Source organism: Ovis aries, chromosome 20 (genome assembly GCF_016772045.2).
Source record: "Ovis aries strain OAR_USU_Benz2616 breed Rambouillet chromosome 20, ARS-UI_Ramb_v3.0, whole genome shotgun sequence".
Taxonomy (NCBI): domain Eukaryota; kingdom Metazoa; phylum Chordata; class Mammalia; order Artiodactyla; family Bovidae; genus Ovis; species Ovis aries.
This window is the reverse complement of record NC_056073.1, coordinates 35,931,534-35,954,903: the sequence shown is the minus strand read 5'-3', so window position 1 is coordinate 35,954,903 and position 23,370 is coordinate 35,931,534. Positions and strand designations below refer to the sequence as shown.

At 40.3% G+C, this 23,370-nt stretch overlaps 1 protein-coding gene and 1 long non-coding RNA gene across 3 annotated transcripts in view; one reads left to right on the top strand and one right to left on the bottom strand.

Moving 5' to 3' along the window:
* The window catches only part of LOC132658270 (uncharacterized), a 21,958-nt gene extending 18,820 nt beyond the window's left edge, over positions 1 to 3,138 (bottom strand). The window contains exon 1 of the long non-coding RNA XR_009597655.1: positions 1 to 3,138. This exon is cut by the window's left edge and continues 13,031 nt beyond it. This is a non-coding gene — a long non-coding RNA (uncharacterized LOC132658270).
* LOC132658268 (uncharacterized) overlaps positions 1 to 23,370 on the top strand; it is a 92,319-nt gene that overhangs the window by 55,338 nt on the left and 13,611 nt on the right. The window contains exons 2-4 of one of the 2 annotated variants that reach the window (XR_009597653.1): positions 3,133 to 3,334; positions 6,483 to 6,592; positions 13,831 to 23,370. The exon at positions 13,831 to 23,370 is cut by the window's right edge and continues 13,611 nt beyond it. Coding sequence is in view for 1 of the 2 variants with exons in the window: in XM_060403464.1 (XP_060259447.1) it covers positions 12,037 to 13,188 (1,152 nt within the window). In the remaining variant the exon portion in view is untranslated. Of the gene's footprint in view, positions 1 to 3,132 lie in introns of both variants that reach the window. The other variant, XM_060403464.1, reaches the window with a different exon arrangement.

Genomic DNA, 23,370 nt, shown 5'->3' with positions numbered 1-23,370 from the left:
TATCCAGAAATTTATTTAAACCTCATTTATTGAATGATATTTTCACTGGCTGTAGAATTCTAGGTTGACAGTTTTCTCTCTGTGTTTTGTACATTTCCATATCATTCAATTGTTTTCTGACCTTTGTTATTTTCTGTGAGTAATAGTCATTCATAATTCTTATCTTTGTTCCTTGATATACAATATCTCTCTTTTCCTCTAAATGCTTTACAATTTATCTTTGATTTTTACTACTTGGACTATGATATGCCTACATATGATTTTCTTCATGTCTTCCATCAATTTTGGAAAATTCTCTTCTACTAATGCTTACTTTTTTTCCCTCTACTCTCTCTCCTCTCCTTCTTCATCTCCACTTACACTATGCTAGATCACTTTGTATTTTCCCTCAAGTCACTGAGGTTTTATTTGTTTTTATTTCCAACATTTTTTTCTTCATGTTTAGTAGTTTGGAAAATTTCCATTGAGCCATCTTCAGGGTCACTGATGCTTTCTTCTATAGTATTCAATTTACTATTAAATTTATCCAAGGGATCTTTATTCCAGATTTAGTATTTTTCAGTTTAATATCCATTGGCTCCTTTTTATTATTTATATTTATTGACTAAGATTCCCCATCTCTTATATCACATTTATTCATGCTTTATTTCATATCCTTAAGGATATTTATAATAGGTGTTTTAAAATCCTCATGTGCTAAACCTAACATCTGGGTCATTTCAAGGTCTGTTTCTATTTTTTCTCCCTTGATTCTTTGCAGATTTAATAATATTTTATTGCATGCTATATATTGTAAATGATACATTATAGGGAGAATTTGTTGTAGGGAGATGTTGTCTCCTTTTAAAGGGTGATGAGTTTTGTTTTGGTAGTGGTTACATAATTTGTATTAATGGATCTTGATCTAGTCAGACTTTGTTTTAGAATGTCTTAGAATAGTCAATTACTATTTTTGCCCTAATTCCTGTGAAATGGCTTTTATTCTAAGATATAAATTTTACTGAGAAATGGCTTTACTAGGGTCTCAATTGAATATCTTATGTTCTCACTGAGGATGTCGACTCCAGCTGAGCTGCAATCCCAAAGTCTCCAGACTCTGGGTGATCACTAATACCTCTTCAGCTCTCAGCCTCCAGCAGCAGAATTCAGAGTCGGTCTTGTACATGTGCTTCTCAGGTCTTGGCCCAGGATCTGAGGGATTCCCCACCCAGTTTTCTTAGGCTCCAGCTCTGTATACCTCCCCTTTCTCTGGCCACGCCCCCACGCATTCTAGCTGCCTTCAAAACACCTTCTGATAACAGTGGTACTATGGATAACTCTATCTTGTTTCTGATTTTAACAGAACTGTCTTTAGTATTTCATTGCTAGTTTCCAATAAGTGCTCTTACTTATAATTTTTCTTTTACTTAGAGGTTTTACCATGAATTATACCAATTACTCTTTTACCATATCTTGGTATAGTCCTATAATTTCCCCTGAACTTATTAGTGAAATAAATTATGTTGATAAAAGTTCTAATTCACATTCTTAGATTTCTGTACTAGAGCCATCATTTATACACTGATAGGTATGTTTTTCAGTTTTTCAAACCCTTAACATTTCAATTAATAAACCAGAATAATAAGTTTTAAAACATAATGTGCTTTACCAAGAAAAGGAAAAGCACTAAGTTTCAGTCATTTTGTCTTAACATACCAAGGCAAGTAAACATAGTTAAAAGAAGTTTGTACTTCATCTCTCTACTTATGTTACTAAGACAGTTATTCAGCTTTATAGAAGTATAATTGATGACAATTACACATTAAAGACTAACTTGATATTGTGAAGTGAAAACAATTTAAATTCCTAGATCTACCTCTTATGAACCAAGTGACCTTTTAAGTTACTTACCCTCTCTGTAAGATGGGGGGTAAACTTACCCACTTCAGTTACCCTCTCTGTAAGATGGGGGGTAAACCACACCTATCCTGCAAGGTTAATGTTAGCATCAAATGTGATGATGGATGGGGTATATTTTAAAAGCTATAAGTTATTGTTGGTGGCTATTTTCTTTTTTTTTTTTTCCAAAATTTCTCTATTTCTTTTTCTTCTTTTAAGAATTAAGACGTTAGTATTTTTTAAAGCAGTTTAAGGTCCACAGCAAATTTGAGAGGAAAGTTTACAGAGCTATCGCATATATACTTCCTGCCCCTACACATGTACAGCCTCCCTCGTTATCTACATCTCCCACCGAGTGATGCACTTGTTACAGTTGATTCACTTCCATTGGTACATCATGATCCTCCACAGTCCTTGTTTACATTAGGGTTCACTCTTGGTGTTGAACATTCTGTGGGTTTACACAAAAGTATAATGACATGTATCCACCGTTATAGTATCATGCAAGGTATTTTCACTGCTCTAAAACTCCTCTGTACTCCGTTCAGCTCTCTCTCTCTCCAAACCTCTGATAACCACACTGCTGTTTGTTTTTTTTTTTTAATCTCTATCGTTTTGCCATGGCTATTCTTTGTTACCTGTGGTCCCCAAGGACTGCACAGCTGACACAGGACATTCCTTGTTAAGGAAAGGAGTATAGGGAGACTGTCTCTTGACCCTTGTTGTCACCTATCCGCCACTGGGTTCACCATCCTGGCGGTAGGGCAGGACCCCCTGTTGTTTTTTGGACAGACAAAGAAGGGAAGAAGAATTCCACTCCCATTCCTTGCAAGAGAGGGAAAAAAGGAAAAGGGAAGAGAAAATTCATTTATCTCTGAGGGGAAAAGGAGGAAAGAAACGTAAAAGAAATACACTTCTGTAGGCTGGGACTCTACCAAAAGCAGAATTTTTATCCTGCCTCCAATATCCCTGTGAGAACTAGGTCTTAGTTTTTCTTAAAGAAACAATGGAAAATTATTTTAACACCAGTTCAACTACCTTAACATTTAAACAGATTTTTAGAGGCAGGTTTGGAAACCTAAACACCGAAAGAATTCTGGGAGATTTTTTGTTTGTTTGATTGTTCTTTGTGTGTGTGTGTGTGTGTGTGTGTTTTTAATGCATTATATATTAACCAATCATACAAAAAACATAAAACCTTGTAAAGCTGTAAAGCTGTTTTGTAACTTACCTCACCTTTCTGTCTTTACCCAGATGCTTCATATACACGTCATCAGCTCAAGCTCAAAATGCCTAAGCACACGACAGCAAGCAATGCTTATGAAGGGTCCTATTGAATGGCTGAAGAAAGGTGATCAGACATCAGAATTTATAGCAGAGAAAGCAGCTGTTCTGATTTGGAAAGCCATGGAATGGCTTTGGGGTGGTCTTCAAGGAGCAGTCAACAAACCATCAGGTGAACGTCAGATACTCAGGGCTGCCTGACCCCAGACAATAAGAATAAAGGCGAGTTGTGGACAATTTCAGAGTCGAGAGTGTCTCAAAGAAAATTCAGTAAGACTATTCTTGGCAAAGTAGCCAAAGCTTTACGCATATAGAAACATATTAAACAAATGTGCACAGATGCCCTTCAACTTGTGACTCTGGGCAGTAAAACCATTAAGCGGCGATATTAGGCCTTACGTACATTCACTTGAACTAATTTAACTTACGTTTCAGATAATGAATCAAGTAAGTTCTTAGCATTTCACTCTTCTTATTTTTCTTTCTTCTGAATTTAAATCCTAGTTCACCCCTAGGTTTCAGTATTCTGGGAGATCTGATTTGTATAAAACAGATGTAAAGAGAAGCCCTTCTTATTTATAACCAGACCAGAGAATGGTCAGCGGTGAGAGAAATATCCCCCTGGTTCAGCTCTGTAATCCTGAAGATAGCTAAAGGAGAAGCTGGTTGGTAGGCAGATATCTGTTGATCCATGATGCACTTAGATCTGCTTTCCATGGGTAATGTTCTGTTTGGTTGGTAGCCTGGTTTGTTGTTTTTCAGGAAAAATACTGCAGACATACACATATACTTCCATGTTGCTGTTCTTCTGGTTTCCACAGTCCAGGATCTAAGCTTGCCCTCTGTTTCATTTGTGTCCCTTTAGAGACTCAAAATTGATATATGAAGTGGAATTAGCTTGGGCTGATGCAAAGAAGGTCAGGGACTTTTCAAAAACAGTGATGGAAAAAGGATTAAATAAACCAGACAAACCAAGATGGCAGGAGAAAAGAAAAAAAAAAAGGGAAGAACCGAAAATGATGATTGATGTTGATGATGCTGGTTTAACTGAGAAACTTAAAGGCTGCAAAACATTGTGAAACCAAATTAATGACCTGGAAAATAAACTCAGATTAAGAAATGTCAGACTGGAGAATAATCTTGATAGGGTAGACGTAAAAGAAACAATGACAGTTTTTCCCCCATAGAACATTGCAAAACTGCTTTGGGTGAATAATTTTTAATTCCTTCCACAAGCTCTATCTTAATTTCACTAAAGCTTGATTCGATCTGTATTTTATATGTGAAATGAGAAAGTCTTAGAGCGAAAAGACAAATATCTTAACTTGCTTTGGCCTCTGATGACTTTCTGTTTCTGTAGAGAAGCTGACAGTTACTGGCTTTGATTGTTTTTTGATTATGTAGGATGAAAACCAAAGTTGTTAAGAGTACTAAACATAATGAGTCAAATGCTTATCTGGCTACCTCCAATTATCATACTCAAAACACATACTCCCTCCAACTATTATCTTGATAAGTATCTTTTCAAGATTGTGCTGAATCAAAAGAATTTTTGAATAGTAAAAAGGAAGGTATTTTAGAGAGGATGAGAGCAGCAAAGTATTTCCTTTGTTCCTGATCCTAACTTGGAGATTCTCAGAATCAGTCCTAGAGTCACAGTGGGTCAATGGCCTTTTTATTTATGGGATGTGGTATGATGCATCATTATTACACGTAGTACATAACAGTTGTTGAACATCTATTCTATGTCTGTGTCTATGCCAGACATCGTTTGAAGTGCTTTATATGTAAATTCAGTTGGGTTACACTATCATCAATGCATGATTGGTATCCTCATTTTAAAGATGAGACAAATGAGCTGCAGAATTAAATCATGGCCCCAGGTCACACAGCTATTACAAAAGAGGCTGGACTCATATCCAAGTTATTCTGGCTCTAGAATCCATTCTTTCAACCACAATACTGTGGTTCTGAGATATTTAAAGACATTGGGATTTTAAAAATAATCTATTTTTGGCGGTGAGTATAAAAATATATTCATGTATCCCAGGAATAGTTTTGTTAGCAAGAGGAAATCTCTCTCTCTCTTTTTTTTTTTTTTTGGTTACCCATTCATTTTAAGTCAGTTTAAATACAAAACAAGTCAGAGTTTTCTGCACTGCCAAAAAGAGTACAGTAAGGTGTGGCGCGCACAACAGAAATGCATGCTTAAAGGGACTTTGTCTTATCTTCCTGGCCTGAAGGGGATCATATTTTCCTTTTTTTTTTTTTTTAAAATATGGAGCTAAAGTTTAAAAGAAACTGATTTTTTGTTTTAATTAATTTTATTTCCTTTGACATAATGGCCAGTTTATGTGACCGAACCACAAGGCATGTGGGATCTTAGTTTCCTGACCAAGGATGGAACCCATGCCTCCTGCAGTGGAAGCATGGAGTCGCAGCCACTGAACCACCAGGGAGGTCCCCATAATGGCCTGTAGATATTACACAACAGCAGTGATTTTTGAAAATGCTTCCATTCGGAGCAGAGAAGAAGGAACATGTTTTGAACCATGGAATGAGAAGGTGTGAGTAACTCCTGGCTTACTAGGAGCAGAGATAAACTCAGAAGAAGGGGATGAGTTGGTTACTACATCCCTCACTGCAGTAGGAAGCACAGTGTCTCTCAACATGATGGATATCTCAACACCAAACTGGAAAGAGGATTTTTTTTTTTTTTCCACCCAAAGGATAATTTTACACAGTCTCTCAAGATGGTTGAGGTGGCTGTAATCTGGCCAAAGTTTCTTGAAGGTTGGAGAGTACACGTACTGCAAAATAGAGGAGAGAGACCGGAAGCAGAGTGGGAGAGATGAGCCCCACCTACCACCCATCCACTGCTCCACCAACCACTTTTTCTTCCTGCTTTGCAGGGCTCAGTGTTTGCCACCAAAGTGGAAGAAAGGGTCTTTGTGAGCCTGGGAGCTCAAACAGGTGAAAGGAAATGCACCTACAGAAAGAGTGGTAAGAGTTTAGAAAAAATGTTAAAAAGCTGTGGAATTCCATCAAAACTCAACAGGATGGAGTTCCATCAAAACCACGCATCTTAGATGCCATTGCTGAGAGTCAAAGGAAGACTTAGCTTAGATCTCTACTTTTTACATTATAATTAGGAAAAAGTATATAGCCTCTTTCTTGTTTACAGTGCTTTCTGGCTAGAGAAAAAAAAATTCTCAAGGTTTTGTATGCAGAAAGATGACAAATAGCTTTAAGAGTTATTTCTTTTGCAAAGAGTATGTGTCCTTGCAATTTTATTAATTAATTTATTTGTGATATCATAGGTTAAGCCCACATTTGATGAGAATGCTGATGGATGAAGACATACCTGTATTGCGATTTTTGCAGTGGACCATGATTCTAGATTTTGTGCTTGAAGACGTGGACAAAGCAGGTACTAGGTCTCTTGGAAGATATTTTTATCTATAATTGGGACAGTTGCAGTTGCTTCTCAGTGGTGAGGATTAATGCACTGGTGGTGTTGAAGCATGTCACTTGACTTGACAACCTGTGAGTAGAGATTTGAGTGCTGAAACGAGCAAGGTATTAATATCACTTCTAATTTTCTAAATTGTGGAATTGTGAATAGCAGCTCTGACTGTGGATTGCACATGAAGACTCTCAAAGGCATTTTACTTCATGCTTTCTGAGATGGTAAAATCAGGATAAACTTTATGCAGATCCCCCCAAAAAAGGGCAGAGTTTGGGTGAGATTTCATATGAGATACAAGAGTTTGGGTGACCTGTTTTTCAATATAGCCAATTTACAACTGATGAAGAGTTAAAATTCCACTGAAGATTTATCTTCTTACAGGGTAAGTTTTATGTATATTTTCCAAAATTATGTGCTTTATGATTTTGTCATAAAGTTAATGTCCATTCATTAAAATATAGAAACTTAGAAGTAAATATGTCTGAAACAGTCATGTACTTTAACCAGTCCCACAAACAGTGAGAGTAGAAACTAAGTTAGGAACCCAGGAAGTCTGATTTCTAAGCCAGTGCTTTCTCTGTGGCATCTCAGTTTATCATTTAGCTAAATTAATATTCTACTTTTTGTTTTGACTTAACATTGTGCCAAAAGTGTATTTGAAGTAAATCTTTTTTGCGGGGAGATAGATCATTCTGCCAAGTACCCCACCAGTGCTTTTGAACAGGTAAAAAAAAAATCTTATGTCAGTGTTCAGGGTAAAGATCAAAATGCTGGAAGGTTCGAACTGTGGTGTCTTGACCCTGCCGGAAACACAGGGTATTGTACAAAGGCTATTGCATCCCTTCTCACCCCTGGTTGTGGTTTTACAGGGTCAGTAAGAAGAGGCGATGACTACATCTATCTTTATTTCTAGAAGTCAGAGAACAGCTTGGTAAATTTTATCTGAGAAGAAGACAGAATTTTTAAAATATTTAAGTATGATGTATGCCAGATCTTAGTCGCAACACTGGGGATCTTTGATCTTCACTGTGGTGTCCATGATCTTTTTAGTTGGAGGATGTGGGATCTTTAGTTGTGGCATGTGAATCTAGTTCCCTGACTAGGGATCGAACCCACGCCCCCTGCATTGGGAGTTTGAAATGTTAGCCACTGAACCACCAGGGAGGTCCCAAGAAGGAGATAGATTTTTGTTTTAATATTTATTTATTTGGCTGCATCAGGTCTTAGTTATAGCAAGCAGACTCTACTTTGCATCATGCGGACTCTCTCATTGCGGCATACGGACTCTCCAGCTGTGGCACAGGCTCAGTAGCTGTAGTATGTGGGCTTCGCTGCCGCATGCCATGTGGGATCTTAGTTCCCTGACCACAGATCAAATGCACGTCCCCTGCATTGCAAGGTGAATTCTTAACCACTGGATCACCAGGGAAGTCCCAGGAAGGAGGTAAAATTTTTAAGAGAAATATCTAAACCATAAGAGAAAGAAATGGAAATTTGTTTCCTAGGAATTACTGAAGAAAGAAAGGAGAAAAAATCTCCTCTAGTTCACATGGTTAAAGTATGTCTTTGCACGTCAATGAACGTATAAGGGTGTCAATTAGTTGTTTCTAAGCTTTAGATCTGTAAGGAATGTAAAGAAGTAAGAAAACAAAGCAAAGGATAAAGAGTAATTCAGCATAATACTCTCAAAAAGCCGTAGCTGAGTAATACTAGCACCCAGCTTATCGCAGGACTTGGGTTTTCTGATGACAGGGTGGGGAACCCTCCATTCTTCCTGGGGGTCCCCTCCATCTCCTGGAGGCCTTCCTCCACTGCCACTCTGCTCCCTCCTAGGCAGCTGTTGGCTGTTCCTTCATCTGCTGTTTTCTAGGCTCCCGCGTTTTCCTCCAGGACATCACTGCACTCCCAGCATACACATGCTCCTTGTCATGGATGCATCTCCTATGTAGATGTACTCTGTAGTTGGTGAAGTACCAGACTCATCTTACGGTTTGTAAATTATGCTTGGATTCAGGCTCAACCTCTCTACCAAAGCTTATGCAGCTAAGAGCTGCAGCTCATATCACATGCCCTGAGTAACACCCAGCCCCGCTGCCCCTGCCCATCACTTGCCAGCAAGATTTGTTTTCTCTGCAGAAAAACATGCATTGCCCCACGCTGGCAGTCAGTTGTTTTAGCACTGGCTAATCACCAGTACTGTTTGTGTTAAGTGAGATTCATAGATGCTGATTGCATTTATTGCATAAATTACTTCATTATTAAAATCAGGTCATTTGAGCCCCCAAACCATTAACATGAAGGTTATTAACATAATTTCATAAGCTAATAAATCAAGCACAGGAAAAGAATTAAAGGGTTCTTAGTGATAAGTGTTTCTTCAGAGATTAAGGAACACAATTTTCTTATGCATATATTAACATTTTATGAGTGGGTTCTCACAAGAGCAGTTTTTTTCTCTCTGTATACATGACTCACAGTCCATCTTCTTCATACTCAGCCTCTCTGAAACTCATTTTCAAAATTAAGAGGGTTTTTTCCCCTCTTTTCAAATAACTATAAAGCAATTTTCAGCTGAACCCATTAGCCTTCTGTGATATGCACTGCCTATAAAAATTCTTATCTTTTCACCACTTCTTACACTGTGAAAGCTTCGGGATGGAGGGAAGGCAAGGTGGAAATGGAAGGGAAAATACCTTGGATTGGTCTTAGATAATGCCATTTTCATTCCAGGTGAATTTCAAATATATTCCTAGTCTTAAGAGGTCCTACTGAAGTTCTAATTATCTCTCTAATTACAACACATACTGAGGTTAAGTGTTCTTATCAAATGGTGCATTAAAAATGGGTTTTATTCCCAGGCTGGATCTAATAGGCTCTGATACTGGCCTGAACACACAGAAACTGTTTCCCTCGTTCATTTGGCTCACCAGATTGTGAAAGACTCTGCGGGTCAGAGCCATCATTATCCAGTGCAATGACGTTGCCTAGAAACGAAGAGAAGTCCCAATGTAAATCTGACTATAACAACTTTATCCTGTGTGCAATTTGTGTAATGTTTTTAGCAAATAGCAACTGATGGATCATAATTGAAATACGTAGACTGTTGTTAGCAAGCATTACGTGTGATTTTACGGGTGAACTGGGGAGATGGGTGGGACCAATGATTTATTCTAAGAACAAAGGTAGTGAATCACACTACATCTTTCCCTCTGTATCTTCAGTGACTATGAATATTCCCCTGAACAAAGCACAAACTCCCCCCAGACCTATTCCTTCCCCCCTCCTTAAAACCCTTCAACTGCATCTCATTGCTCTTTGTTTTTTTGGTTGTTGTTGTTGTTTTTTTTTTTTAGAAAAAGAATTTCTCAGCATGGTCCACTAGCCTCATGTGGTCTAGACTGTCCTTATTGGTCCAACCTCGTTTCATAGCTGGCTCTGCAATTCTGCTTCCTTCAGTTCTTTCTAAGCACTGTTTCCCTCCCCATCACAGGGCCTTTGCACAGGTTTCCCTACCTAATTATAATATTTTCTGCTCTCTGAACCCACTGATTTCTATTGATTCTTCAGATCTCAACTCAAGAACCACCTGGTCCAAGAAGGCTTCCTTGACTTTTTTATTAGGTCAAATCTTGTCTGGTTCTGATAATACCATGAGTTGCTCAATTAGATGTTAGCACAATTGCCATTTTAAGTTTTCTAGTGTGTATTTTTCCTACTATAAACATGCTTACATGGTGAAAAAAATCAACATAAAAAAAGATGTATATTTAGCTATCTAGCTTTGATTCTTGTTCTCATTTACCCCACAACCTCTCCTTTGAGAGACAAATATTTTTCTTTATTAGTTTCTTATTTATCTTTCCAGTATTCCTTTTTTTGCAAGAACACATACAAATACATATCTTGTTTCTCCCCCATTTAACAAAAAAGATATTTTATGGGAAGGGAATAATGTTGAAAGGGGGGGAAGTATATAGAGGCTAGAATAGGCAGGAACAGAAGAGACAATTTTTTTGTTTGGCTCGACTTTCAGCTTTTTATTTTATATTGGAGTATAGCCAATTAACAATGCTGCAGTAGCTTCGGGTGGACAGCAAAGGGACTCGGTCATATATATACATGTACAATTCTCCCCCAGACTTCCCTTCCATCCAGGCTGCCACATAACACTGAGCAGAGTTCCCTGTAGTATACAGTAGGTCCTTGTTGGTTATCCATTTTAAATATAGTAGTGTGTACATGACCATCCCAAACTCCCTATCCTGAAGAGACTATTTCTTATAGATCCTGTGAGGATGGAAAAGTATACATTTCTGCCCTCAAGGAGGTTATACTCTGGTAGAGAGCTATGCACATTCCTTCGAAGAAAAATGTGCAGTATGACAGAGGCTGTGTCTGTGATAACTTTTTTTAAAAGTCTTTTTTGAATTTGTTGCAATATTGCTTCTGTTTTATATTTTGTTTTTTTGGCCACGAGGCATATGAGATCTTAGAGCCCCAACTGGGGATTGAATCCAAACGCCCTGCATTGGAAGGCATTGTCTTAACCCACTGGCCCACCAGGGAAGTCCCTGCGATGACCTTCTGTTGATGTGCTCCTAGACCCCTGCCCTCCAGGCTTCTTTTGCATGAAAGAGAAGTAAGACCTTTGTCCTGTGCGGGTCTTCATTATTTGCTGTTGTTGTTCAGTCACTAAGTCACGTCTGACTCTTTGTGACCCCATGAACTATATAGCACACCAGGTTTCCCTGTCCTTCAGTATCTCCCTGGGTTTGTTCAAACTCATGTCCATTGACTCAGTGATGCCATCAAACCATCGCATCTTCTGTCATCCCCTTCTCCTGCCCTCAATCTTTTTCCCAGCATCAGGGTCTTTTCTACTGAGTCAGCTCTTTGTATCAAGTGACCAAAGTACTGGAGCTTCAGCATCAGTCCTTCCAATTAAGATTCAAGGTTGATTTCCTTTAGGATTGACTGGTTTGGTCTCTTGGGAATCCAAGGGATTCTCCAGAGTCCTCTCCAGTACCACAGTTCAAAAGCATCAGTTCTTCAGTGCTCAGCCTTCTTTATGGTCTGACTCTCACATCCGTACCTTATTTAGGGTTCCGTTATTCACAGCCAGACCTAATCCTAACTGAACAGACTCATAGAAAAGACCTGAAGAATTATTAATAGCCCTTAAACAAGACCCACATGCTATGACTGGATAATAATAATTAAAAAAAATATTTACAAGGGAGAGGAAGATCAAAATTGTATGTCAAAGGGCATGATCCCTTTATATGCCCATAACGTAGTTCAGTCATCAGCGATCAATGCAAAGAAGTAGATGATAACAACAGAATGGGAAAGACTAGAGATCTCTTCAAGAAAATTAGAGATACCAAGGAACATTTCATGCAGAGATGGGCTCAATAAAGGAAAGAAATGGTATGGACCTAACAGAAGCAGAAGATATTAAGAGGTGGCAAGAATACACTGAAGAACTGTACAAAAAAGATTTTCACGACCAAGGTAATCACAATGGTGTGATCACTCACCTAGAGCCAGACATCCAGGAATGTGAAGTCAAGTGGGCCTTAGAAAGCATCACTACAAACAAAGCTAGTGGAGGTGATGGAATTCCAGTAGAGCTATTTCAAATCCTGAAAGATGATGCTGTGAAAGTGCTGCACTCAATATGTCAGCAAATTTGGAAAACTCAGCAGTGGCCACAGGACTGGAAAAGGTCAGTTTTCATTCCAATCACAAAGAAAGGCAATGCCAAAGAATGCTCAAACTACCATACAATTGCACTCATCTCACATGCTAGTAAAGTAATGCTCAAAATTCTCCAAGCCAGGCTTCAGCAATATGTGAACCGTGAACTTCCAGATGTTCACGCTGGTTTTAGAAAAGGCAGAGGAACCAGAGATCAAAGTGCCAACATCTGCTGGATCATCGAAAAAGCAAGAGAGTTCCAGAAAATCATCTATTTCTGCTTTATTGACTATGCCAAAGCCTTTGACTGTGTGGATCACAATCAACTGTGGAAAATTCTGAAAGAGATGGGAATACCAGACCACCTGACCTGCCTCTTGGGAAATCTGTATGCAGGTCAGGAAGCAACAGTTAGAACTGGACATGGAACAACAGACTGGTTCCAAATAGGAAAAGGAGTGTGTCAAGGCCGTATATTGTCACCCTGCTTATTTAACTTATATGCACAGTACATCATGAGAAATGCTGGGCTGGAGGAAGCACAAGCTAGAATCAAGATTGCCGGGAGAACTATCAATAACCTCAGATATGCAGATGACACCACCCTTATGGCAGAAAGTGAAGAGGAACTAAAAAGCCTCTTGATGAAAGTGAAAGAGGAGAGTGAAAAAGTTGGCTTAAAGCTCAGCATTAAGAAAACTGAGATCATGGCATCCGGTCCCATCACTTCATGGGAAATAGATGGGGGAACAGTGGAAACAGTGTCAGACTTTATTTTGGGGGCTCCAAAGTCACTGCAGATGGTGACTGCAGCCATGAAATTAAAAGACACTTACTCCTTGGAAGAAAAGTTATGACCAACCTAGATAGCATATTCAAAAGCAGAGACATTACTTTGCCAACAAAGGTCCGTCTAGTCAAGGCTATGGTTTTTCCAGTGGTCATGTATGGATGTGAGAATTGGACTGTGAAGAAAGCTGAGCACCAAAGAATTGATGCATTTGAACTGTGGTGTTGGAGAAGACTCTTGAGAGTCCCTTGGACTGCAAGGAGATCCAACCAGTCCATTCTGAAGGAGATCGGCCCTGGGATTTCTTTGGAAGGAATGATGCTAAAGCTGAAACTCCAGTACTTTGGCCACCTGATGCGAAGAATTGACTCATTGAAAAAGACTCTGATGCTGGGAGGGACTGGGAGCAGGAGGAGAAGGGGACGACTGAGGATGAGATGGCTGGATGGCATCACTGACTCGATGGACGTGAGTCTGAGTGAACTCTGGGAGTTGGTGATGGACAGGGAGGCCTGGTGTGCTGCGATTCATGGGGTCGCAAAGAGTCAGACACGACTGAGCAACTGAACTGAAGCTTTTTCAGAATCTATATAAAGTTCATCCTTTATTACCATTTGTGACTTTACCAACAAATTAATCCCATTTCTATGATTTACTTATATTCATTTCCCTTTTACTACTCTTCTATTTCTTCACATATCTTGCAAAGACCCTGATGCTGGAAAAGACTGAAGGCAAGAGGAGAAGGGGACGATAGAGGATGAGACAGCTGACTGACTCAATGGACACGAGTTTGAGTGTAGTCCGGGAGATGGTGAAGGACAGGTAAGCATGCTGCAATTTATGGGGTTGCAAACAGTCAGACACAACTGAGCGACTGAACTGAACTGAGTACAATTCAAAGATTCTGGAACGGCAGGAAGTCCCAGGGAACTAAGCTATCAGCAAAAGGAAGCCCACAAAGTGTTAAGGAAGCTGCGATGTGATCACACTGGCATCTAGCGCTCTCAGAAGCTGGGCTCGAAACGTGGAGATGTAGACCTTGGTGGCATGGTTTATCTCAACCATGGAACTGACTTTGGTTTATGATTCCTGACATATTAAAATCACTTTATATTAATAGTGATGATCTCTCTCCTTATTTAAGCCACTCTTGGGAATTTGAAAGGAGATCACCAAAAAAACTCCAGGCCAGTATGCTTCCACAGAACAAAATACCCGAGGAGCTTCCTGCTGAAAATGGCAGTGATGTGGGTGTTGCATACAGTAGACAGACTGAGCTCTGGGAAGGAGGGTGACTCTCCCTAGACCACCCAGCCTGATAGTGAGGCTTTGAACTCTCCTCCCTTGAGTCTCCTAAGCCCGTTCACTCTCCTCAGCACTGGCTTATCTACAAATTTAATCTACTTTCCTTCAGGAAAACTGGTTGTGCCCTGGGAAGGGGGCTGGAGCAGAGGAGAACATTCATCTTAGCCATAAAGTCACGGGCAATCAAACACTGAGCTTTCATCTGCCACCCATAAAAGAGAAGTTCAGCTTTCAAAATGTCTGCAGAAAAAGTTCTTTCAAGTTGTGCCTTTCTGACTGTAAGAAATGAGTCCTGCATATGAGTCCTGCATGAGATGGTGCCTGATGAGACACTTGGTGTGGGGTTGAGAGATGCAGGGCAAGGCAGTAGTCTCCTGTCTTCCCTCCGGAGTTAGAGATCTCCAGGTCCCAAGAATTGACAGTGGACCAGTCACAGCTACAGTTACAAAGTTGTACTTGAGATCATGAAATCATAAATAAAACAAATGTTTTCTTTGATGCGAGATAATAATTTCCCAGTGCACAGAGCCCTTCAAACAACAGTATTGCTGGGTTTTTTTTTTTAATGCAAAACCCAATATGCTGTTTCTTTCTACTAAATCTTTCAGCATATTCCTGACTCGTTGCAAATTTCTAACACCCATCTGTGTACAAAGGTGCCAAATCTGAGTTGGATATAACAAATCCTCATATAATGGGAGTCGTGCTTTTTTAAAAGGCTTTCTTCCCCGTCGTTTCAGGAATGTAGCTATCTTCGAATCTCAGGTTTTTAACACTGAAAGAAACCTCTTAGTTCAATATATAAAAGAATCCAATCCCTTCATTTATAAATGAAAAACACTGAGGCCCAAAGAGAAGAAAGATTGTGCCCAAGGTCACGGAGCCAGTTGGAGTTTTAATAAGTATCTCTTCAATTGCTTTTCTGTCTTTGCAGAACAGATTAAAAAGAAATAGCTTTTCTTCTCCTTCTGTTTTCTCAGCCACCCAGCATTCCAGTTGAGGTCTCATGTTTGGAATCATAAATATAGGACAACAAAGTACTACAATATACAATTCATCAAATATATGTATATACATATATATATATATTCTTTTTTTTTTTACTCAGAACAAAATGTATCAAAACAATTCATTCTTTCTCACTTTTGTCATCAGCCTTCTATGCATGAGATGAACTGGCTGTTCTCTGCACTGAGGTGCGTGTGTGGAGATGTCACGTGTTAACAGCTAATTAGGAGCATTTCAGAGCAGAAGCTGGCCTTGCTAACACAAATGAGATTCTGTGTCATGGTGCTGTTGGATGCAGCTGCAGCTCATAGGTGTCCACAAAGAAAGCCCAGCACAGTGGAGACAATTAGCCCAGGGTTAGAAGAAGGCTTCTGAGAGCAGCCAGGGTGCTCGCTTGGAGCCTGCCAAGTAGCTGTGTTGGCTGTTGGTCTGAGCAAACTGCTAGATGCCCAAAGCCCCTTGGTAACCCACCGTGAGCTCCCAGCACCTCTTCAGATATTCACAGGGAACAAACTGCAGGCATCCAGAAGGGGCGGCAGACACTTGAGAAGGGCTGTAGCATTAAGAGGAGACAGACATCATCGGCACCACTCCGCCTCTAAGTGGGTGATGTTTCTGTCCGGTTCACCTGCACTGTCAAAACATCAATAGCCGCTGGCCAAGCTTTCAGTCCCCAGACAGAAGTAAAACAATTAATGAAATAGCATGCTTTGGGGAAGGAGGAGAGAGCATGACATATTAAGATAACATCACTAGAGGTGATAAAATCCACACCTTCTATACACAATTTATCTGATTTACTACCGACAGTATCACTAGCATGTATCAAAGTTCTATTTGATGCATTCCAGGGAATTCAGTATTTTGCCTGCTTTGAAATTGATTAGGGTGTAGTAGTTTTCACTTCTCATTTCAAACATTTAGAATGAAAAGGGCCTTGCTTTTCTAGCTTCAACTCCAGAAAAACAAATAGTGGATTCCTCAGTATTTATTCAGTAACAACTCAGTATTCATGGGCCTGTGCTCAAAGATGTTGGGATTAAAGCTGGACCCACCCGATTCTCGGAGTACTTTTTAAGCATCATGTAATTCATATAAATATTGAGCACCTGATCCGGACCAGGCAAAGAAGACTGTTTAGACATTACTATTTTGAGATGGCTACTAGTGAAGGACAGAGACGCCTGGCGTGCTACCATCCATGGTGTTGTAAAGAGTCAGACACAACTGAACAACCGAACAACAAGAACTGGGTAATTGGGGCTTCCGAGGCAGCTCGGTGTAAAGAATCTGACTGCCAGTGCAGGAGATGCAAGAGATTCAGATTCAGACCCTGTGTTGGGAAGATTCCCTGGAGAAGGAAATGGCAACCACTCCAGTATTTTGCCTGGGAAATCCCATGGACAGGGGAGCATGGCGGGTTATGGTCCATGGGGCCACAGAGAGCCAGACATGACTGAGCACACACAAATACGCTCTTGGTAATTGCCACCTTCACTTCCTTTCTTTTTCCTTCACAGGCAATTCAAAAACTTCTGAACCCTTTCACTAGTGTTTCATGAAAACTAATAGAAACTGATTGTCATGCAGAACACAAAGAATATAATTGGTTTCACAATTACTTAATCCTTCCCATAAACAAACCAGAGGGACTTCTAAGCTAAACATAGCAGATAAAACAAACAAACATGATTATACCTCCATTCCCACTCAAAGCCTCAGTAGGATGACAGTAAGAGAATGGAAAACGTACATCGGTAAGGGCCATGGGGACAAAAGAGGAAATAACATTACTTTGAAAGCCAGAGAGCAGATGGATGGGCAATAACTAATTTACTAGACGGGAGAAAGCTGAATGGCAAGAGCCTCTAAGAAGCAAAGCCAAAATTCAGATTTGATGGAGCCACAAAGGCCTGGAGAGTCTCAGCAGCAGACGTACCAGCTGCCCCCAAAGGGGTGTGGGCAAGACTGATGCCAGGAGCAGCGACTACAAATCTGTTTAAGGAATAGCTGGACCTAGATTCCCTATGGTTTCCTGCACTGCCAGCCACTGTCTCCTCCCTACCCAGGACAAGTCTGGAGGTTTATTCTCAAGAGAGGCTAAGAGAGAACATTCTGGATAGAGGAACACTGGACACAGCTGAGGGCCTTGGTGACATATGGAAACCAGGGAAGCCAAGAGGGGCATCTGTACACAAAGGGTGGCATCAGCAGCACCATTTTTTAAAAAATCGGGGTATAGTGGCTCTACAGTGTTCTTAGTTTCTGCTGTACAACATGAATCAGCTATATGCGTATCTATATCCCCTCCCTCTTGAGCCTCCCTTGCTGCGCCCCTGTCCCTGCATCCCACCCTTCTAGGTCATCACAGAGCACTAAGCTGAGCTCCCTATGCCCTACAGCAGCTTCCCATCTGTGTTACTCATGGTGGTGTATATATCTCAATGCTTCTCTCCCAATTCACCCCACCCTCCCCTGCCCCCACATGTCCAACATCCGTACTCTACGTCTGTGTCTCCATTGCCTTGTAAATAGGTTCATCAATACCATTTTTCTCGATTCCACATACTACATGCATTGATATACAATATTTTTCTCTTTCTTACTTCACTCTGTATCAACAGATTCTAGGTCTATCCATGTCTCTACAGAAGACCCAATTTCATTCCTTTTCATGGCTGAGTAATATTCCATTGTATATATGCACCATTTCTTCTTTATCCATTCATCCGTTGACAGGATATTTAGGTCGTTTCCATGTCTTGGCTATTGTGAATAGCAGCACCATTTCACCCTTGTTCGCAGAAAGCTGGCAGCCAGGCTGCACAGGCACTGGCAGGAGAAAGGAGGCTTGGGGTAAACTGATCAGCCCCAAAGAAAGTTATGTACAGATATGAGGCAACTGGTAAGCAGTGTGATGTTCAGTCCTAATCCCTGAGACCTGTAACTATGTGAGGTTACATGGCAAAGGGTAATTCGGGTGGCAGATGGAATTAAAGTTGCTAATCAGCTGACCACAATAAGGAGAGGGTCCTGGATTATTCAGGTGGACTCACGGTCATCACCAAGGTCTTTAAAAGTGGAAGAGAGAAGCAAAAGAGGTCAGACTGATGTCATGTAAAAAAGACTTGACCCACTGTTACTGGCTTTGAAGATGGAAGGAGAGGGCTAAAGTTCAAGCAATAGGAGTGGCTTCTAGGACCCAGAAAAGGGAAGGAAATGGATCGTTCCCTGGAGGCTCAAAAAGGAACGCAGCCCTGCCAGCAACCTGAAGCGAGACCATATCAGACATCTGACCTCCAGAACTGGAAGACAGTAAACGCGTGCTGCTTTAGCTGCCAAGTTTGTGGTAATTCATTACTGTGGGAATAGAAAACTAGATATGAAGAGTTGGGGGAACCCAGCAAAATCCCCATCACCCTCCAGTGAATCTCATTCGTTGCAAATCCCACCCATATACTTTCATTCCTCAGACAGGAACTTTTGAGGACTTCTGCCATAGACTTTTTAGGACTTCTCTTGAAAATGGACAGCAAAAAAGTTAACAGATATTTGAAAGAAATATCTAACATGAAAAGTGAAGTCAAAAATGAATAAATATCACAAAGGGAACAGACCATTCAGGGAGCAGAAGAAAATGTCAATAAAACTCTCAGAGAAATAAGAGAAGATGTTGCATCCATAACACAAGAACGGAGTCCTTTTACTTAATGGATTTTTTAACTGGAGGATAACTGCTTTACAGTGCTGTGTTAGTTTCTGACAGAGTGCTCTTAAAAAGGAACATTCACAAGACTTAAAGCACTTTTAGAATTTCAAAATCGGTACATGAATACAGTAGTATTTTATAATATTTTAGTGAGACCTGATTTAGTTGCTCAGTCACATCTGACTCATTGTAACCCTGTGGGCTGTAGCCTGCCAGGCTCCTCTGTCCATGGGATTTTCCAGGCAAGAATACTGGAGTAGGTTGCCATTCCCTTCTCCAGGGGATCTTCCCAACCCAGTGATCAAACCCAAGTCTCCTGTATTGCAGGCAGATTCTTTACCTACTGAGCCACCAGGGAGCCTGATACAATAGAGTAAATAAATATTAAATAGAATGGCCCATTCTAACATGTATACTATCATGTAAGAATTGAATCGCCAGTCTATGTCTGATGCAGGATGCAGCATGCTTGGGGCTGGTGCATGGGGATGACCCAGAGAGATGTTATGGGGAGGGAGGTGGGAGGGGGGTTCATGTTTGGGAACGCATGTAAGAATTAAAGATATTAAAATTTAAAAAATAAAAAGCTAAAAAAAAAAAAGAACATCAAACTGTATTTTTGAACTGTAATTACAGATATAATAAAAAGTCCATCAATAAAGTAGAAAAAAAAAAATAAATAAATAAATAGAATGGTCCAGAAATAGTTTTTAAGACTTCAAAAAAAGGTCCATGGCAAGCCATCAGCATGGATCTCTGTTAAAGATATTAACAATAGGTCTTCCTTTAAGAGCTACCAAGTGAATTTAGAAGAAACAAGAGGATAAAATCTATTGCTACGCTGGGAAACACCATGTGAACGAGTCCATCATAACTCGCTAGAGGATGGAAGTTTGCACGGAGAGTGGGAGAGGCACTCTAGCTGAGGCCGCTCCAGCTAGCCAGCCCCCAGCAACTCCAGTAACCAACTACAGCTGAACATGAGCTCCGTCAAGACCGGGATTGCCCAATCCAGTTCAAATTTCTGATCCACAGATTTGTGAGTACACAAATGGCTGGTTTAAGCCAGTATGTCTTGGGATGATTTGTTACACAGCAGAACTAACTGATACTACGTGTATGTGTGCATGTGTGTATACAGGAGTATGTAGTAAAGTGCAGTTTGCGTGTTTTATAATGGGAAATCAATACAACTATCTAAATTTGAAAAAGCAAGCAACACAAGAGAAGCAGGTTACTTAGAAACATGGGGACAAAAACAGTGACTAGATTTTAAATGGATAATCTGGTCAGTAAATAGATAATCTGAGAAGTATAAATCAGGGGTTGGTAGAGATAGAGGATTTCCTTAGAGGCTGGTAGAATTGTTTGCTTTCTAAAAATGAAGTAAACATTTCCTTTTGATAAAACTGCAAATTAAATGGAAATTAAAAAGGAAAATAGCCCAACTTCCAAGTTGCTGGTAGTCAGCTGGTGTAGAGCATCGACCATTGCCAGCAGGAGTCATGTGTTCAACACATGCCCTGGCAGCTGGAGGAATTTCCTACTAAGGCCTTGAGCCGCAACCAACCCACTTTTGCCTTTTGATTAGTATTCAGTCTTCAGGCCTGCATACTTGTGGTTAGTACTCAGTGGGAGAACTGGAAAAAAAAAAAGAACATATGGAAAAGTTAGATGCTGAGTCTCAGACACTGCAGGTGTTCTTCAAGTTGGTATTCTCCGTCCTCACAGAGTCAAATAAGGACCGCAAACATCATGGAAAACCGGCTGCAACCAAAAGCTGGGCATGGAAACACTGGTCACTAAAAATCGTTCTGTGGTCACACTGTTGAATTGGCAGGGAGAGAAAAATGGATCAAATCACCATGCTCAACACCATGAAGTAGCACCAAGAAAACAACGCACACAACAGCAGTAACAACATCTGTTGTCAGACGATCACCCTCTTCTCCAACACTACACTCTCTGTGCTTTTAAGTACTTTTCTTCTTTGAAATTATTATTTTTTAAGCATGTTTGTTAAATTTGTTTTCTTCTATTAGGAGAAAGTACATGACATTTTGAAAAGGTACAGAAGGTAAAACTAAGGTACTAGACCTTAAGTGACGTATGTATTAGCCAGGATAGGTAGGTGCTGTAGTAATCAAAACCCCCAAATCCCTGGGACTTAACAACACAGGCTACACCTTCAAACTCAGGTCTTCAGAAGGACCCTGGCTATCTACCTCACTCAAGATCTGGGCTGATTAATGCTGCCATGGGCACTTCCTTGCAAAGGTGACCGGAAGTGACACTCATCACTTTTGCTTGTTTTTGTTATTTGTTTATAGCCTTTTTCACATGGCTATGTCTAAATTCAAAAGAGTGAAAAGATGTAATTCTACCAAGTACTTACCCAGAAGGAGAACTGGAGTATTTGTGACATGTGCCAACGCACTCTGCTATTTTCCCTGCTGCTGAACATTGTCATACATCACCTAGAATATAAATGAGTTATGTGTATTTTTATCCAAAGTATAGGAACTTTTTTCCTAGACATGTTTTACTCCAGAAAATTATCATGCTTTAGAGGCAGATGATGAATCTGGCCAAGAGGGGCGGGCCCGGGAGGTTACATGAGGTTTGAAAGTTATATAAAGTAATGTGGTTTCCTTTTTGTTTTTATCTTCCTGTGGTTTGATGATGCAGCAAAACATAATGGAAAATGCACCAATCCTGCTCTTCTTCAAGTGGTTTCAATAATAAGACAATTTCCTTTCACCCGATCACTAATCAATTGTTTTATTGCTTTCAAGTAGAGCCTTATTTTTGCCTTTTTTCATCTTTTAAACTTTATTTTGTATTGGGGTATATCTAATCACCAATGTTGTGATAGTTTTGGGCGAACAGCAAAGGGGCTCAGCCCTACATACACATGTACTCATTTTCCCCCAAACTCCCTTCCCATCCAGGCTGCCACATCAGTAGAGCAGAGTTCCCTATGCTGTACAGTAGACTCTTGCTGGTTATCCATTTCAAATATAACAGTGTATGCATGTCCATCCCAAACTCTCTAACTATCCCTTCGCCCCTCTCTCCCTCCCCAACAACCTTAGTTCATTCTCTAAGTTTATGAGTCTGTTTCTGTTCTATAAGTTCACTTGTATCATTTCTTTTTAGATTCCACATATAAGGGATGTCATACACTATTTCTCCTTCCCTGTCTGACTTCCTTCACTTAGTGTGACAATCTCCCAGTCCATCCATGTTGTTGCAAATGGCATTGTTTCGTCTTTTTCAATGATTTTTGCCTAAACTTCAAAGACTGTGACTACAGGGGCACGCCACCTTCTGCCTATTTAAAAAATAATCAGAGGTGGCCTGGACGTAAAAATGCCAATGCATGAATAAGAAAATTTTATTTAAATCTCAGAGCAACAGTTGAGCTTTGAGAAGGAGCAGTTCAGGTGAGCAGGGCCTGTGGATCTTCAGGATCAGAGAAGGGGAGTTTTTAGATGAGACACTGGGGTGGATAGGAGGGGAATAGGTTTCCATCTCTGAGGACAAAAGAAGGAAACTTATTTTCCTGCTGTTATTTGTGAAGAACTTCAGTGATAACCACTGGACTTCTCTCTTGCATCAGGATGGAAATAGATAGAGAAGTAGGGGTTCCAAATATTTAGGCAAAGTACCCAAACCCTTTGATCCTGCAGCTTCAAATGTCATGCATCACAGCCAAGTATGGTTATAGTTCCTTGCTAAAACCCAAACAGAAAGCTGAAATAATCAGAACTCTTTATAGCCTGGGAGTCAGGAGAAAAAAAAAAAGGCAAGTAAACCAGTTGAAATCAGGCACACCTTCAAAAGAAAGGCAATTTCTGGAATGCTACAGGGTTAGGACTGATCTCAGCCAAATGTCTTAACTTCTTTGAAACACATGGCACGTTCAGGCAGAAATAAACTTTGCTGAGATGAACCATTTACCACACATTGCTCATTTGGAACTCAAAAATCTTGGTTATGGAAGGTTCCATCTAGTCAGAATTATAAACAATAAGTTCTTTACCATGAGACCTAAGGAGATTTGTTGTGAATATTTGCGTGGATACTCAGACACATAAGTATGTGCCTTAAACTGCAAACCACCTACCCAGGGTTCTGAGAGGATCCTCCAGCTCTTCCAAACGTGCTGGTGACGTGCGGCCACCAGGGCTCTGAAGGCGTGAGGTGGGCGGGTCTGCTTTT